Source organism: Carassius gibelio, chromosome B16 (assembly GCF_023724105.1).
Source record: "Carassius gibelio isolate Cgi1373 ecotype wild population from Czech Republic chromosome B16, carGib1.2-hapl.c, whole genome shotgun sequence".
NCBI lineage: Eukaryota > Metazoa > Chordata > Actinopteri > Cypriniformes > Cyprinidae > Carassius > Carassius gibelio.
The window spans coordinates 4678052-4695909 of NC_068411.1; the positions used below are offsets into that span (position 1 = coordinate 4678052).

General features: G+C 37.7%; 1 protein-coding gene across 1 annotated transcript; it reads left to right on the forward strand.

Moving 5' to 3' along the window:
- Positions 1-2132: 2132 nt before the first annotated feature.
- LOC127974535 (BMP-binding endothelial regulator protein-like) lies at positions 2133-16786 on the forward strand. The gene is made up of 14 exons (XM_052577882.1): positions 2133-2802; positions 3650-3735; positions 4700-4799; positions 5295-5377; positions 5660-5750; positions 6058-6140; positions 8899-8998; positions 10410-10654; positions 10761-10865; positions 11137-11182; positions 11457-11783; positions 13595-13931; positions 14201-14331; positions 15289-16786. Exons 1-14 carry the CDS (start codon positions 2712-2714, stop codon positions 15468-15470), a joined length of 2007 nt encoding a protein of 668 aa, XP_052433842.1. The 5' UTR covers positions 2133-2711; the 3' UTR covers positions 15471-16786.
- The last annotated feature ends 1072 nt before the right edge of the window (positions 16787-17858 follow it).

Genomic DNA, 17858 nt, shown 5'->3' on the forward strand with positions numbered 1-17858 from the left:
CCTGCTCAGACTGCCAAAAGCACCAAAAGTTGGTTAAATGACCATGGTGTTGGTGTGCCTGACTGGCCAGCAAACTCACCAGACCTGAACCCCAGAGAGAATCTATGGGATATTGTCGAGGAAAATGAGAAACAAGAGATTTCAAAGTTCTTGTGCATTGAATTTATTTAATACATGAGTTTCACAATTTTAGTTGAATTACTGAAATTAACTTTTCCACGACATTCTAATTTATTGAGATGCACCTGTAGTTTCAAATATATGAAACTATATTTTGGTACTAGTAAATTGTCCTCTAATGCCATTAAGTATCCATTTTAAGATGTTCAATTTGAGACATGCAAATAACTATTCAAACTTAAAATAAAAGAGAGACTGTGGAGTGTTTGAATAAAATAGAATTAAAGTTGAATAGTTAGTGGGTTTTTCAGATGATCGGCTAATTAAATAGAATTATGGCTCTTTCACACCAATAGAAATGTTCAACGTGAAAATATTGTGCAATTTTCATATTCAGTTTGTCTCTTTAATCATATCAACGCATTAACAGCAGATGGGCTTAGTGAAAATGCTGGTTTACTCTATGACAGTAGAGCCCCTTTCAACACTGCACGTCGGACCCGGCATATTGCCGGAACATTGCCGGGTCGCCTTAATGGTGAAAGCAAACACGTCCCGGGATTGATTCCGGCATTGAACCCAGGTCGGGGACCTAGTAACATTGCCGGGTTCAACCCGAAACGAGTGCTGTGTGAACAAAAGCCAGATCTAATGCCGTGTCGAAGTGATGACGCGCGACTCTTTTACCGGCTGTTTGAAGGAAGATCAACATTTGCGACGAAAAAATATGTGCAAACTGTAATGAAGCAGAAATCAGTTAGTTCCTCACTTTCCGCGCTGACGCCGAGACCGTGTGCTTGCTTCAGTGAAAGTATAACGTTCCTAATGTTTTCGACTCGTACATTACACGTCACGCCCTGATGTCACGTGTCGTTACGGGTTCTTTACGGGTTGTGTGTGAAAGCACGCACATATCCCGGGTCATCACTGGCAGTGTGAAAGTGCAAAATCTAGCGACCCGGGAACAATTGCCGGAAAACTTTACCCATGTATATACATACATAGTCCAAAGATAACTGCACCAAAAAAATGTGCTGCACTTTCAAAGATAATTCCTTCTCTACAAAAAGCTTTAATGGAAGTAGCGGTAGATGTTTTCTGAAACTGATTATCAAAAAAATAATAATAATAATTATAAATAAATATATATATATAGATTAGGTGGGGACTTCTCTTCATTGTTTGAAAGATTGGGGAAATACGACATACTGTACGTCACCAGATAAGTAATTTCACTAGAAAATAGGACAGTTTTGAATCATTCACAATAACGAAGATCAACAATTGTATGACAGAGGTACAGCAAGACATGACAGATGAATTGTCTTATGACAACACGCTGCAGAGCAGATGTCTCACCCATTCACTTTATATCTTTACAAACGTAAAAATAGTACCATCAGCATCTTACATCATATGCCAGCATCATCTTTGTCCTATCAAGTGACTGTGGATGGTTTATCACCCACTGTTGATAATTAAACCAATTAAAAGTAATTATTATAACTGGATCTAAATAAGAAGATTTGTCAAAACCACTGTAATTGCTTGGGCTTGGCCAAAGGGATTGTCACCAAGGTGAGTTTAATTTCCAAGACACTAGACACCAGGCTGCAAGGTCTCCAGTAAAAGTGCTCTTTGGCGCTATCTAGTGACTAATATTAAAGGAATAAATTGATTCTCTACCTTTCGAAGCAATTAATCTCAGGGCATATCATTCTTCAGATGTAACTAGACTTGGTCTGCTTCAGCTTCAGATCGTTAGTTATTAATCTGACCTTTGAAATGCAGATGGGACAATCTTTTGTGCACGCAGATACTTTGGATTTCTGAAGACAGTTAGCACCTACTTTGGATAATGGTCACTGAATGAAGTCATTGTTATTCTAAGATTGAGAATTACATGCAAAAGGCATGTTCCTATCCCGTGCCTTTCTAATAGGCTGAAATTCTTGTTTGGTGAGAAAGTTCCACGAGTGTGCCCATGCTGAATGCTGATATGTTGAGGTACAGATAGGGGCGGATCTCACTACACCTCAGCATACGGCAGATCTGCGGGATTATAAACCCACACGTGCGTTTAAATAGAGAGGGGCAGATATCTGCGTGGACTGGAGGATGGACCTGCACCGCGGGAATGTTTAACTGCTGCTCTGGAGCTGGAGGAGAAGCGGCGTCGCCAGAAATGTGCAGCAGTGTGCATCCGTGCGTCTGTCAGAGAGGAACCGGACACCGAACGACCAAAGACTGGACATCTCTGTTTGGATCATGGCAGTGTCATCTCTTCACGCGCTTGACTCCAGAAGACCTCTGGACCTTATCTCTGTTTTAAACTATTTGTGGAGTTTGTGACCTGCAAACCTGGATTGTCGGAAAGTTGCCTCGCTGTTGACCTGTTTTTGGACCGTTTTTGTCATTATGTTGAGCTGACTGGGCATCGCGCGCGTTTGCCGAAGGTTGCGGGTTTGACTCCCTCATGACACCCACGTCCCCCTCTCTCTGGATCCTAACGAAAACCATTTCTGCTGGCTTTGGATACTCTTCTTATTCATTTTTTCTCTTTCCCCCAATGCGTCTGGAGTGAATTTAGGATGCTGTGTCTGTCTCCTCCAGTAACCTACAACCTGTTATTCTGGTTTTTAATTCTCCAAACACCACATTTAACTGCACCTTTAATCACCGGTAAGAATTATAAATAAAAATCCATAAGAAATGTAATCATATAATTTTTTTTTGCATAAAACATTAAATATTAGACATACAATTACTTTAATTAAGATGTGTATTCGAGGAATGTGTGTTGTTTTGTCATGGTGGTCGTGTAAATTGGTTTTGATATTTTTATTTAAAAACTGTACGATTTAAAATATCAAAACGCTTTAATTGCGCATATATATATATATATATATATATATATATATATATATATATATATATATATATATATATATATATATATATATGTATATATATATATGTATATATATATATATATATGTATATATATATATGTATATATATATATATATATATATATATATATACATACATACATACATACATACATATATTATGTATGTACATATATTACATTACTTTGAATTTGGTTTTGAATAAGTGTTGTTTTAGCAGATTTGATATACTAAAAGTTAAAAATGAATACTAAAAGTTAAGTGAAAAGATCTTAGCTGTGTAGTCATGTATAGCCTATAAATAATTATTTTACTGTGTCTGTTGCATAAGACAAGTAATTGTTAATCAGCACAATAATAAGCAAACTTAAATAGCAAAAATAAAATAATTGGCAGTAAGTAGTATTGCTCGGCAGCAATCACTTAAATACAGAGTCACACTGTAAAATAAAGTGGCTTACATCTCCGGTTAAACTACACATGAGCAGTTTGGACACCCATTATTCACTAGTTTTTCAGGCTTTAATTGTTGTTTGTATGGTTAAATAAAATGTTTAGAGGACATATCTCATGTAAATGTTCATTTTATTTTGCCTTTTTGTTCGTTTTCCATTCAGGTACGGAGGCTAGCTGTGAGAACGAGGGAGAAGTGTTACACATCCCCAACATCACAGACAACCCCTGCATCTCCTGCGTCTGTCTGGTGAGAACTCAGTTTGAAATATGGTTAAAAATTTGTAGTGCAGTTTGCAGATTCACAATCATTTTAACAGTCATTTCTGTTCTGAGGCAGCAGTTGTGGCTGTGCTTTTCTGAACTATTATAGCAACTTTAACAGAATAGAAGAGATACAGATAATTATTAAGTATTATACAAGAGATAGCCTATTTGAAACATGTAAGGTAGTTACATTTAAAGGAACTTCTGTCACCATATGTAAAAAATAGGTTATGTGACCCTGAAGAAACCAGTCATAAGACACACAGGTGTATTTGTAGCAGTAGCCAACGATACATTGCATGGGTCAAAATTATCTATTTTTATATATATATATATATATATATATATATATATATATATATATATATATAGGCAATTCACATTGTTATTCACTCTGTGGTTACATTTTCAGTGCTGACTTTGTAGTGAGACCTGTAAATATTGCATGTATCCAACATAGTAAATTTAGATGGTAAAATATTAATCAATTGGAATTTCTGTAATCCACGTCCTGGTCACAAAAATCAGCATGGGTCTATGTTATGTGTCTGCTAGTCATTATAAAGAGAATGATATGAGAACATTATGTTAAGCACCAAGAGTCAAACAATGTGCCTTTCACAAGGTAAGTGCGTGTGAGCTGATACGATGGGTTGATGAATGTCTCGTATTGATTTTGTAGCATGTGTGTTGATGAATAGCGATCAATACAGGAAGTTTTATCTCTGGAAGATGATGCTACTCTTTATGTACATGCATTTGTCTGCTGTTGATGGGGATGTCATGAACTCAACGTGATTGAATTATGCTGATCTCTCAAGAAAGCAGATCACATCCCGTGCTAAATTTCACGGCTTTATCCTTGTCACATTGTCAGCAAGTTACATTATTATGCACAGTACTAAATGATAAGGGATTGTCCTTTAAAGATGTATTTGTATCAACAGAATCAGAAAGCAGACTGTAAGCAGGAGAAGTGTTCTCCGCTGGCAGAGGACTGTGCGCTAGTGGTCAAACAGACAGGAGCCTGCTGTGAAAGATGCAAAGGTCAGTTCAAACCTCCCGAAGATCTGATTTATGAGAAATAACTCAATAATGTCATCTGGTTATTATTAATTATGTGTGGGCAAACAAACTTCTTTGGTACTTTAGTCAAGATGGATAGGTTTGCTGTGTTTAACATTGCTGCCACCTTATGGTTGGGAGACGCCATGACTCCTTTCAGCATTTTCCCTCTTTCTCAAATGATTGATTTGAACAAGTTTCCTTAGAATATCTCACGTTCTTCTGAAAATTCACTTTAATCAATATAATAAACTTATAATCAGTTATAAATCGATCAATAATCTGCTGATTATCTTCAGCATGTTTTTAATATAAGTGCAAACTTACAATGGTGGCTACTGTGAAATTTTTTTTTTTTTTTTAAGTTGTAAATAAAAATCCTATTATTCTATCTATTAATATAAAATTACTATTATTATTGTTTCCATGTACATGGCTTAAAATCATTTTATTGGAACATTTCGGCTCTCTCTGCAGGTTGTCAGCTAAAGGGCACGTCCTACAACAGTTCGCATCACTGGATCAGCCCCGTGAAGCCCTGTGTCACATACAGCTGTCAGGTGGCTCAATCTCATCTGCGTCTTGGGAGTGGCTGGATGGATGGATGGATGGATTTAATATTTGTTAAAGTTAACAAGCTGTAAGACTTGGACATGTAGTCTGGGATAAACAGAATAAATAGTTTAAATGAGGATGTTTGGGGAAAATAACAGTAAATGTATTGTAGATGAAATAGTACTTGAGTACAATATGTGCATGTTTTATATTTATATGATATAGTTATAACAAGAAATCACATACCAATATATAAATCTGAAAAAAAATTTTTTTGCTTTGGACAGGAAGGTGTCCTCACTGAAGCAGAAGTGAGATGTGTCGTTCACTGTAAGAATCCCAAAAACCATCCGAAGAAATGCTGCCCAACTTGCCCTGGTCAGTCAATGTTGTTATGTGTGTGTGTGTGTGTGTGTGTGTGTGTTATTTTCTTACAGCCTACAGTGCTTTTCCCTTTAAAGATATAAGAGAGAAAGGGAAACTTACCAATTTAAAAACAAGTCAGAGTTTAATCAGAAAATTGTAAAGAGAATTCTAGATACTGATGTGCACAAGATTTTCTCAGTAACTTCATTTCATTAAACTATAGGCAGAAACGTAGTTGTTTGTGTAGGTGTATGTGAATATCTCTGCCAATCAGCCAGATTCTCATCCTAGTGTTTCTTCATATTTTGGATGTTCACAGGGTGTATTTTCGAGGGGAATTTATATAAAGAAGACGAAGAGTTTCATCCTGAAGGGAATCCCTGTATTAAATGCATCTGCACTGTGAGTTTATCTGCTAAACCCTTGCAAGTGTTACAAGTCACAACCAAAAGGTTCTGGGACCTCTACTGTGACCAAACAGTAGCACCGCATCTCTGATAATTTGAACATTCAATATAATAATTATAATACTATTAGGGTACAACGGGCTAAAGGAACTCCTTAAAGGGGTCATGACATGGATTTCCTTGAAGTTTACTTATAGCGTTAATTAAGAATTTTTGAACAAAAATAACTAAATAAATATGTGGATTTTTTTTCAACCCTCATTCTGACCCCCTGTCTAAAATGACCTGTTTTTTAAGGAAGGGGTCGTTTATAGGGATACTCCACCCCAAAATGAAAATATTGGCATTAATTACTTTCCCCCATGTTGTTCCAAACCCGTAAACGATTTATTTGTCTTCAGAACACAATTGAAGATATTTTGGATGAAAACCGGGAGGCTTGTGACTGTCCTATAGACTGCCAAGTAAGTTACACTGTCAAGGTCCAGAAAAGTATGAAGGACATCGTCAGAATCTGTAGTGCAACCGTAACGTTATGAAGTGACGAGAATACTTTAAGTACATGAAGAAAACAAAAATAATGACTTTATACAGCAATTCCTCTCCACATTACCATAGTACAATTTTGGAGAATATCCTCTGGACGCAGGCAGCTTACGCTCTTCTGTGTCAGCCGCGACACATGGATGCACTTTTTTCTTTCAAACCAAAGCTTAAAATATATGTAGAAAACACATCCGTGTGATACAGTTAAAACAGAAGAGCGTATGCTGCCTGTGTTCAGCTCACATGTCAGATGGACTATTCTGACGATGCTTTTTATACTTTTCTGGACTTTGACAGTGTAAGTTCATTGGCAGTCTATGGGACAGTCACAAGCCTCCTGGTTTTCATCCAAAATATCTTAAATTGTATTCCAAAGACGAATGAAGCCTTTACAGGTTTGGAACGAAATGGGTTTAAGTGATTAATGACAAAATGTTCATTTTGGGTTGCAGTATCCCTTTAAGGCTTCCGTTTGGCCACTGTTATGATTGGCTAACGTCATTACATAGGAAATAGTATCAACACCCTATTGCCTATTGCATGTGAGTGTTTTGACAACATGATCAAAATAAAACGGTAATTTCCAGACAAAACATTATGAAATCGTTTACTTACAGTTTGTGATACAGCTGCAGTCAGATCTTGTACCGCTTCATCTTTCAGCAAGCGTTTCTCTGTGAACTCTTCGTGACACTGACTCGTTTACAAAACAATGCTCCCATCAATCCTCTGCTACAGTCTGGGATGCCTTTAGAAATAAACTATCTGTTTATCCTTACGCTGGGATGCTTCTGATGTGAAGATGCAAATGAGCTGTTTAAACCAAACGCGTCAAAGCGAACTTTCTTTGACGACAGACTAGAACGCGTGAACATTGTCAGAGAGTGAATGCGCATCTGTATCCAGTGTAGACAAGATAGACAGAAGATAGAATAGAATTAGAATAGTGAGTGTTAAAGTTAGAGGGTCAAATAAAGATAGAAGAGTTGTGTTTTTAGCCGATTCTTGAAGATGGCTAAGGACTCAGCTGCTCGGATTGAGTTGGGGAAGTCATTCCACCAGGAGGGAACAGTTAATGTAAAAGTCTGTGAATGTGATTTTGTGCTTCTTTGGGATGGCGCAATCAAGCGACGTTCACTTGCAGAACACAAGCTTCTAGAGGCACATAAGTCTGAAGAAATGAATTTAGGTAAATGGGTGTAGAGCCAGCGGTGGTTTTGCAGGCAAACATCAATGCCTTGAATTTTATGCGAGCAGCTATTGGACAGAACAAGAGCTTGAACAAGGAGTTGTGCGGCATGTTCTGAAAGAAAGGGTCTGATGTTGAATAAAGCAAATCTGCAGGACCGGACAGTTTTAGCAATGTGATATGAGAAAGTCAGCTGATCATCAATCGTAACTCTGGCTGTTTTTGAAGGAGTTATGGTTGATGTACACTTTAGCTGAAGTAATGTTTGGCATATTATACTAGTTGTTCAATCACCTCAGCAAAGTTTCCTATAATATTTTCTGTTTATTTTGTATTATTAATATACTGTCATTAAAAATGTTAATAAAAAGTTCAGAAAACAATTAGCTTTAAGCTTTAAAGGAGACCTCATATCTTATTAATATCATACATTTGAACATTCCTATCATATTTTTTAAATACGATGGTTTCATAAAAAAATTGGTGATTATTTCTGAAGTGAACACCCAACTTAATAAATCAAATTAACCATCTATATCTAACCATGTCACGTCGTTAAATAGAAAAGTCAGCAAGTTGTTTATAAGTGTGTTAATTCTTGTGCCTTTAGGGCCACTTCTTACCCCTAATAATATACATATTCTACATTTTCTAATTTTCTTATAAATCTCTCACACACATTCTCATTTTCCTTGAACAAAACTGAAGAAGATTAACAAGACTTTTGCCTCAAAATATAATGGGTCATTTGATAGAATCTCATTTGCTATGTAATATGTAATTCGCTTCATATAGCATTTTGAAAAACATTAGATATTAGATTGAACAAGTGCAGAATTTCTTTTTTATCATATTATCAGAGAAGAAAGTCAAATGCGCTTTTAGCCCCATAGTACCCTAATACATGACATTTCAATACATTCATCAAACATTTGTTTTCTTCCTCTATATCAGCGTCACACAGAAGCACACATATATGTTTTGATATGCTTTGTATAATCATGTGTATGTTTTTCAGGGAGGGCAAAGCATGTGTCATAAAGTGGTGTGTCCCGTCCTGTCCTGCCCATCTCATCTCACACACACTCCACCGGGCCAGTGCTGTCCTAGATGCCGTGGTAAGTTATGTTCTTCTCAGTGTTTTGGGGTTAAAAGAAAACCATCAAGACACCTAAAGAAACTTTGATTCTTAGTACAGACTTGAGACTTTCTCAATGACAAATTTCATACACACTGTGTATTATAAAACTTCCAGATCACTTAGAATATTTGGTTTCCATGTTGCCACTGCTTTCTCCACAAAATTCTTTTTAAAGAGATTTAAAGTTTGTAGACAGAACAGGCCACTGAAGAACATTTACTGACAGCCTTAACCACGCCTGAGTAGATTCAGATTTATACTCTGAGATGATAATTCTGATCATCATCAAACTTCAACAAATGAAGGCCATGCTTGTTGAGGGTTCTTCTTATACTCTGCATTGAAAGGTTTTTTCCTCCTTTCGTCAGGTCATCTTGCATGTCTTTGGAAATAATTGAGGGGTTTTCTCAGTTGTTCTGATCAAACATTTTTCCCCTTGATGATACTGTTTTTTTTTTTTTTTTTTCATTGGCCTCAAAAATGTTCTGGTACAACACATTTGAAACATATGAGTAATGCTGCCAGATGTGTCTCAAGGAACTTTAAGTGCCCTCTTGTAGCCACGAACTTTAAAACTATTTATTACATAAAATTTTGTGAGAGCTCTTTTGACTCTTTGGCCATATTTGCTACTCAGATTTATGTATCTATAACAGCTTAAGCTAATTCAGATTTGTTTTGAATTTCCAAGGGCTCAAGTGTAATTAAATCACAATTTGCACCCTACCATACAAATAAGTCACTTACTGTAAAACAGCAGTGCTGCATAGGGGTTGTATAACAACAAAAAAACAAAAAAAACTTAACTTTATAGTTATAATTATATATATAGTTATATATATTATAATTAATATTAATAATATGTTCACATTATCACTTTTAGTATTCCATCATACATATATTGTATGTATTATACATACATACATACTTTGGCTGGTCCTGCGACTTATAGTCAGGTGTGACTTTAATCAAAATTAATTTGACATGAACAAAGAGAAATGAACCGAGAGAAAACATTTCCGTCTCCAGCCGCCAGAGGGCACTCTATGCTGCTCAGTGCTCCTGTAGTCTACACTGAAGACATAGAGCGCCCTCTCGTGGCTGTAGACGGTAATGTTTTCTCTCGGTTCTTGGTTCTAAATAAATGCGACTTATAGTCCAATGCGACTTATTTTTGTTTTTTCCCTCATCATGACGTATTTTTGGACTGATGCGACTTATATTCAGGTGCGACTTATAGTCCGAAAAATACGGTATATACAATATATATATAAAAAGCTGACGTTTGTAACCAGGTAGATGTAGTTTCTGGGGGGTTGAATAATTTTGATTGCAATTGGATCTAGTTTGCTTTCATGAAATGACAGGGTCTTATTTGTCTTCTCTAGGTCAGAGGAGGGTGTTTGACTTGTCGCCTGGCAGCTGTCTGTTCCACAGCGAGGTCTATGAGAACGGTACGTCCATTAGCCATGACAACTGCACCACTTGCACATGTGTGGACTCTACGGTGCTGTGCAGGAAGAGATGCTCAGCGCCTGGCAGCTGTCATGGCAGTGCGTGCTGTGAAGAGTGCCAGTCTCATCTGAAGATGGAAGATGTGAAGTACTGCAGGGTGAAGAGCAAAATCTATAGGGTGAGACGTCCAAAAACAGGGCCAAATGTGGACAGCTAGCTGGAAAATTTCTGCATGTATGTCAGAGGAGAATGAGTGTATATAACTTTGTCTCTTCCTGGTTTAGGATGGTGACAGATGGTCGTCTGCTAACTGTTCTCTGTGCACCTGTGTTAAGGGGAATATTGAATGCCAGCCCAAGATTTGTGTCCCTATTACCAGCTGTCCCTCAGTAAGTTTTGTTTTACAAAAATGTACATGCTGGTCTGATTATCCACGTCTGTACCAGGATGACATCCCTGGTCTACCACAATATTAATACAATTAATAACAAACATCTGGCTAAAACATCTTTTCATCTGGCTAACTCTTTGGTGGACACAAGGCCTAAATATTTAGTTTCTAGATAACACCCAGCAGTGCCTAACAAACCTGTTTGATGTTCTGTGTCTCCTACTGTATGAAAGTCTGTCTCTATACAAAGTTTTTCATTTGTTTTTCAGAACAAGATACTTAATCGAACTGGATGCTGTCCAGTTTGCACTGATAGTAAGTTGACTTCGTCACATGTTGTCCCAGCTGTGAATTTTAACAGAATAAATTAAGAGGTAGCCTATTTTATAAAATTACAAGCTTTTCTGTTATATCAATCACTACTAGGGTCAGCTCATCACACACTCAACAGTGAAACTTTAAAATATAAATGATAAGTTCCATGTGTGCCCTCAGTGTACATACAAATATGCATTCTCTATTTGATATACTGTACAAAGTCATAATTTCACTACAAATGTCCTCTCTATTGCTCTTTTCGTTACTCCAGAGCCAGGTGTGTGTACCGTATTTGGAGACCCTCACTATAACACTTTTGACGGCCGCACCTTTAACTTCCAGGGCACGTGTAAATACGTGCTCACTAAGGACTGCTCCCCAGCGGCCAGTTTCAAGGTGCTGGTGAAGAACGATGCCCGTCGCACACGCTCCTTCTCATGGACCAAATCAGTGGAGCTGCACACATCAGGCCTGAGCATCAGCCTTCACCAACACCTGACCGTCCGTCAAAACGGGACGCGCATCGCTCTTCCCTTCCATAGCACAGGGGTCCACATTGACCTGGATGGATACCTGCTCAAACTCACCACCATCGCCGGTAAGGCCAGCACTTGCTATGGGATTTTCTATCATAGATTTATTTACATAGATTTTGGAGAATCAGAGGGGTGCGATTGTGGCTGCATCTCTGCAAGCGGTTCTACAGTTCTATTTCTTATTAATTTTATTCTTGAAATTTAATTTAGTTCTGTGATGGAAACACTGTGTTTTCTGCAAAATTATGCCAGTGTCTCACATGAGCCTTCAGAAACCATTCTAACATGCTGAATTGTTGCTTAATATTTTAAGACATTGTGATTTACTACCATTGAGGTAATTTGAAAGTTAAGAAAGAAATCAATGCTTTTAATCAGCAAGGACTCTAAAAATTGATCAATAGTGGCATTTTAAATGCATTTCAAATGTGACAAAAGACTTTAATTTCAAATAAATGCTTTTGAGCTTTTTATTCATCAAAGAATGTCTGAGCGAAACTGATTTGTGTCAGCTTCTGGGATGCTGCTTTAGGGTTGCATTAACTGCATATTAACTAAAAAGATAACTTATCTGAAAACTTGTGCGTAAGAAAATGGTTTTTGCAGTGTTAGAATGAGCTAATGTAGTGGCTTGCACAATGTTGACCCTTTGACTGGCAAGTGTGATTTGATTAACTCTCCCATGTGTGTATGACATTTATCTGTAAGCAGCCTTTGTGCTCGCAGGTCAAATCAATCACTCCGACTTGCAGAGATAGTATAGGAGGGTTACAATTTGCCGCACCTTTCTTTTTCAAAAAAGCATGTTCGGCCTGTTTAAAATGATCACTTGACAATAACTTCCAAACTAGCTTCCAATTTAACATGTTGGTTTAACTCAAGTCAAGTCACATTTGCTTATATAGCGCCTTATGCAATGCAGATTGTTCAACGCTATCTCACGACCAATTCGTACGTATTTTACGAGGTGGCTTATTCGTACGAATTTGTACGACCTCACTCGTACGATTTTATACGACCCCAGTGACGGTTAGGTTTAGGGGCAGGGTTAGGTGTAGGTCATTCGTACAAATTCATACGTATTGTGCAAATCGTAAAATACGTACGATTTGGCAACAGTCGTATGAATTTGTACGAGTGTGGTCGTACGAATTTGTACGAATAAGCCACTTTGTGAAAAATGTACGAATTGCCGTGAGATCGGGTTGGATTGTTTCGATGCAGCTCGACATTAATATAAAGGAAAAAACATGATGTTAGCCATATTTTGAGTAATTTTAGCTGTAAAGCACCTCCACAGAAGATAATAGAGTCGTTATACTGCTCTATTTAGTTCAGTTCAATAACTGTCAATGTTGCAAACTTTAACAGTTCTTGAAAGAAAGTGTCGATATTCAGTTAAAGTCAGTTTAATATCTGTTGATTTTGCAAGGAAGATGTCATTATCCAGTTCAATTTGGTTCTCACCTGAACAAAAGCACAGATAAATTGATAATATTACTGAATATTAAGCACATTTTTTAATAGATAATAGAAAAATAGTTGCAATACAATAGATAAATGGGTTGCTGTGAAGAACATCTTCAGGATGGATCTTCAGGATCCAAATTGTAGGTCAAAATTGATTTGAATGTTCAAAGAAAACTGTATGTTAGAGGACTTGATTCTGGTCACCGTTTATTTAATCCTTTATTTGAAAAAAAAAACGTTTTGCCTTCACTGTAACAGTTGAGTTCTTAAAAGAAGAAAAACCGTAGTTTTAAATGAATTTGGTTGCTACATGACTTGATTCAAATGCTGTTTCATCTTCTCAAACACAGGCAAATGCAGCATGTTTCCTTTTCCTTATTCTTCATCTTGTCTGTGTCATCAGGACTGGAGATCACTTGGGACGGGGACAGTCTGGTGGAGGTGGTCGCAGCACCCCATCTGAAGGCACAGCTCTGTGGACTGTGTGGAAACTACAACGGTCAAAGGCGGGACGACTCTCTTGGAGGAGATGGCCAGATTAAGTTTGACGTGGATGAATTTGCGGAGTCTTGGCGTGTGGAGGACAATGAGGTGTGTCAGACACCGAACCGCAGGCCCACGTCCTTCATCTGTCCCGGAACAGTCAAAGTAAAGCTGCGTGCACACAGAACGTGCCAAAAACTCAAGTCCTGGGAGTTTCAGAAGTGCCATTCTGCTGTAGACTTTACCTCTTTCTACAAGTGAGTTTCCCATTATACAGTCATCATTATCAAATAGATAAATAAAAGATCAGCTCAGACGAACATCAAACTTAATGAGAGATCATGGATTCTGCATTCGCCATTTTATTGTACTGCTGTAGAATTAGCCTAGGGTCTTTTGCATTTCGATGCTGAATATTTAATACTAAAACAATAAACAAACTGTTTGTAGGGTAGAGAAGCATTAAACAGGTGCCAATTCTTCCACATTCAACACTGACACTAATTCTATCTCTGTCTCTGTTTAGGTCATGTGTAACAGACATGTGCGAGTGTCCAGTGCATAAGAACTGTTACTGTGAGTCATTTATAGCATACAGTCGAGCGTGCGAGAGAGAGGGCGTTCATGTGCACTGGAGACCGGAGCTCACCTGCATGAGTAAGTCAGACCTGACAAATTTATGAGTGCTTGTATTTGTGTTCAAAATACAAAACATGTTTTGTCTCTGGTTTTGGGATTTCTTGTTAAAAAGGTCATCGGATATTCATTTTCCACAAGTTGATATGATTCTTTTGGGTCTTAATGGAAGTCTATAACATACTTTGGTTAAAATTTCTTAACAGTAGTGTAAAACAACACCCTTTTTACCTCAAAAACAGCTCTGTTCACAGCAAGCCATTTTTTGCATTTCCCTTTAAATGCTAATGAGCTTGCTGACCCCGCCCCTCTCTACCATTGGGTGAAGAGCCGTTCTCATGAGACTGTAAACTTTAGCCACATTCGTCCTGGAACTTGCTAACTAGCACGTTATTAGAAAATGGAAAAAGATTCATTAAAAACCTTGTACTCACTTCGCGCAAACATAGAAGCATTTAGATAGATCGGGTGCACATTCCCTTCAAAAACAAAAGTAATCCATTACGTCTTCAGGGGCTCAGATGTCAGGAGTAAATGACGACTGCTATATTTATTATTGCATCCAACAACAAAATACCTCATCCGCTTAGGAGATATTCTTGTTTACACCTGCTCCAGTGATAAAACAATGGCCGACTGATGACAGCTCACTCAGGGCGGGTCTATGTTGAAACGGCAGTATCAATCAATGGTCATGGGAGGGGCCTCGGCCTGTGTGATGTCACACAGCAAAGAAAAAGAGATCGGCTTGATTTAAGACAGGGGTTATTATTTATGTGGATTAAAAAAAAAAACCTAAGTGGATTTTTATCATTATAGGTTGGTTGTGTACAAACACTGCCAACATACATTTATGTTCAAACAACATGTAAAAGTGCATTTTGAATCCAATGACCCCTTTAAGAAGCCGGCTTAATTATGTGGCAAAAGCTGACATGATATGTGATAGTGTTTTTCTATTTCACTGTTTCACTGTAGGCACTCATTGCAAACATGGCGCGGTTTATGACACATGTGGACCTGGCTGCACTAAAACCTGCAATAACTGGAACGAAATCAGACCTTGTCAAAGGCCCTGTGTCGCTGGCTGCCACTGTCCGGCCAGCCTGGTCATGTTTGAGGGTCACTGCGTTAAACCTACATCCTGCCCCGGGCGATGACCCACAGGACGCATATGAACTCAGAGGGCTGCGAGAGATCCAAACACACAGAGGGAAAGAGAACTGGGCATGCAATTTTCCAAACAGGACTGTACAATACTCAGATACTGAGAGAGACACACACTGCTTCCCTCAGCAGTGAGACTCACAACTAGTTCCTTCGGCTTCTCTGTGAGGACTCAGGATCTCACTGCTCATTGTAGGTGGTGAAAACCAAATCCTAAGTGCCTTACTGAATGAGCTCAGAGTTACCAAATTCCTGTTGCTTCAATCATAAAAAGGACCTGAACTGGACATTATGTGTGGGGTATATGGCATACAATAGTATTATACATTTATGGGGTCAGCCAGTATTTAATTCACAACAGCTTGACTGAAAGGGAAACTATTTATGTATTTGTTGTTTATTTTGTTAAGTCGGGGACTCAAATGTGACTGTTATAGCATTAAAGAGAAGTGTACTGTATTCGTTCAGCTAAGTGTTCATACACCGATGTGTGTATGTGTTATTATAAATGTACATTTTACTTGACCCATTAAGATACTATATATGACCAGTATAAAGCTTATATACTTTTAAAGAGAAACGTGCTTATTTCTGAAAAAGTGTTGTCTTCAGGAAGTGCAGTGATGTTTGTGAATACAACTCAGGTTCAGCGATGTCCTGTGGTGATTCAGGACTGGGACATAGAAGGAATTTGCAGCTATGGCAAAGGAGCCCATGAACTAAAGCCAAAAAAATATTATAATATTAGTCAGGAATTTTTCTGGTTAAATAAAAATGGACTTGTAGGGACTGTAAACTGATGTAAGTTTTACATTACTAACCTGAGTGTTAAGTGTGTTGTCCTGTAGTTCAGTCGTGATCATACAAGTGTTATTTGTTTGAGCTACATTAAATCTGACTAAACACACACACGGGCACAGCCCTAAAAGAAAACAACATTCTTTCCACAACTCTGAAAGACATCTGAGAGAAAGAGCGTTATCAATCAACGTAATGGAGTCGCTGACTCATGAACATTTTTTTTTTTTTCAACAAAGATTTTGTGAAATTTGATGTTTGTGTAGTTTTGGTTGTAGATTCTGTAGCTGATTATCATCAGTTTATACCTTCTTCAACAACTTTTGCCTTATCTATAGCAACAGAAAAATTATAAATATATTGCGTCCTCCATTTATATTGGCACCATTGGTAAATATGAACAAAACAGGCTGTGAATTCTTCCTTTCATTTAAAATTGTCAAAAATAAAATATCAACTTCAAGTCAAATTACATGAAACAATAAATGTGGAACAAATATGTCCATCCATTCTTGAAACCACTTTGTCCTACGTAGGGTGAATAAATGAAATGGTCAAGTCCCAAATATTTACTTACAAATTCTCAAGAGTAAACATCTTACTGAATCTAACCTTGGGAAAATTCACGTCATTCTAAACCTTGCCGATTTTCTTCTGTTTACAGGTGCCAGCTGGGTCTTGGGATCAGAAAGTTTCCAAAACTATGGTCAGACCTCAGATCTGTAAGCACAACTTGTTTGAGAAGATGGCCAGAAATAGCCTTTGGTGTCATCAAACAGACTTAAGTACAATTTGCCAAGTGTTAATGTTACTGGGTTCAAAACAATGGAAACATTGGAACATATGGAAACAAACCAATAGAGATGGGTTTGGCATAAACAGAAATAAGTCCCTCATCTCTATTAGGTATTCTCTAGGACCTTGAATGCTTACGCTGCTCATTTTCTACTAATCATTTGGATACATGGAATCACAAATTCCAATAAATGGCAGCAGATATTAAATCAACATCTGACTGACCTGTCAATAAGCTTAAGATGTGCTGTGTTTAGATCTTCCAGCAGGACAGGCTGGTCTATGCTTACTGAGGTCTTTCTTCGGTCATTATACTATTTACATCGAATAATGTTCCACTGACACAATCACATAATGGAAACTAAGCAGCTTTCCCTAAAATTACAATCTATCAGCAGATAATGGTATTTTTTAGTCCAGTGATACCGTTTTCGGATTTCTCCTTTCTATCCTTATCACCTCACTAATGCACCACTGGGTCAGGCCAAAGAGCTGAAGTAGCAGGCGTTGATAGAGTTTATGCAACAGCCTTTTGCTGATCTATTCATCTATATGACATTACACAGACAAGGATGTTTTAAAAAAAATGTGTTTTTGGACTTACAAGGAGGTTTGAGTTGAGTTAAGCTGACACCAATGCTGTCTTTGTTCACTGATATCAGTAGAATCAAAGATTTGAAGTGCCAGTTCATTATCCCAACCTGTCACTGGGCACCCATTTTTGGATCAACTGTTGGCTAGACAGATCCTCAAGTTGCGCTGCTTCATTTTCTTACTCCGCTTCGAGC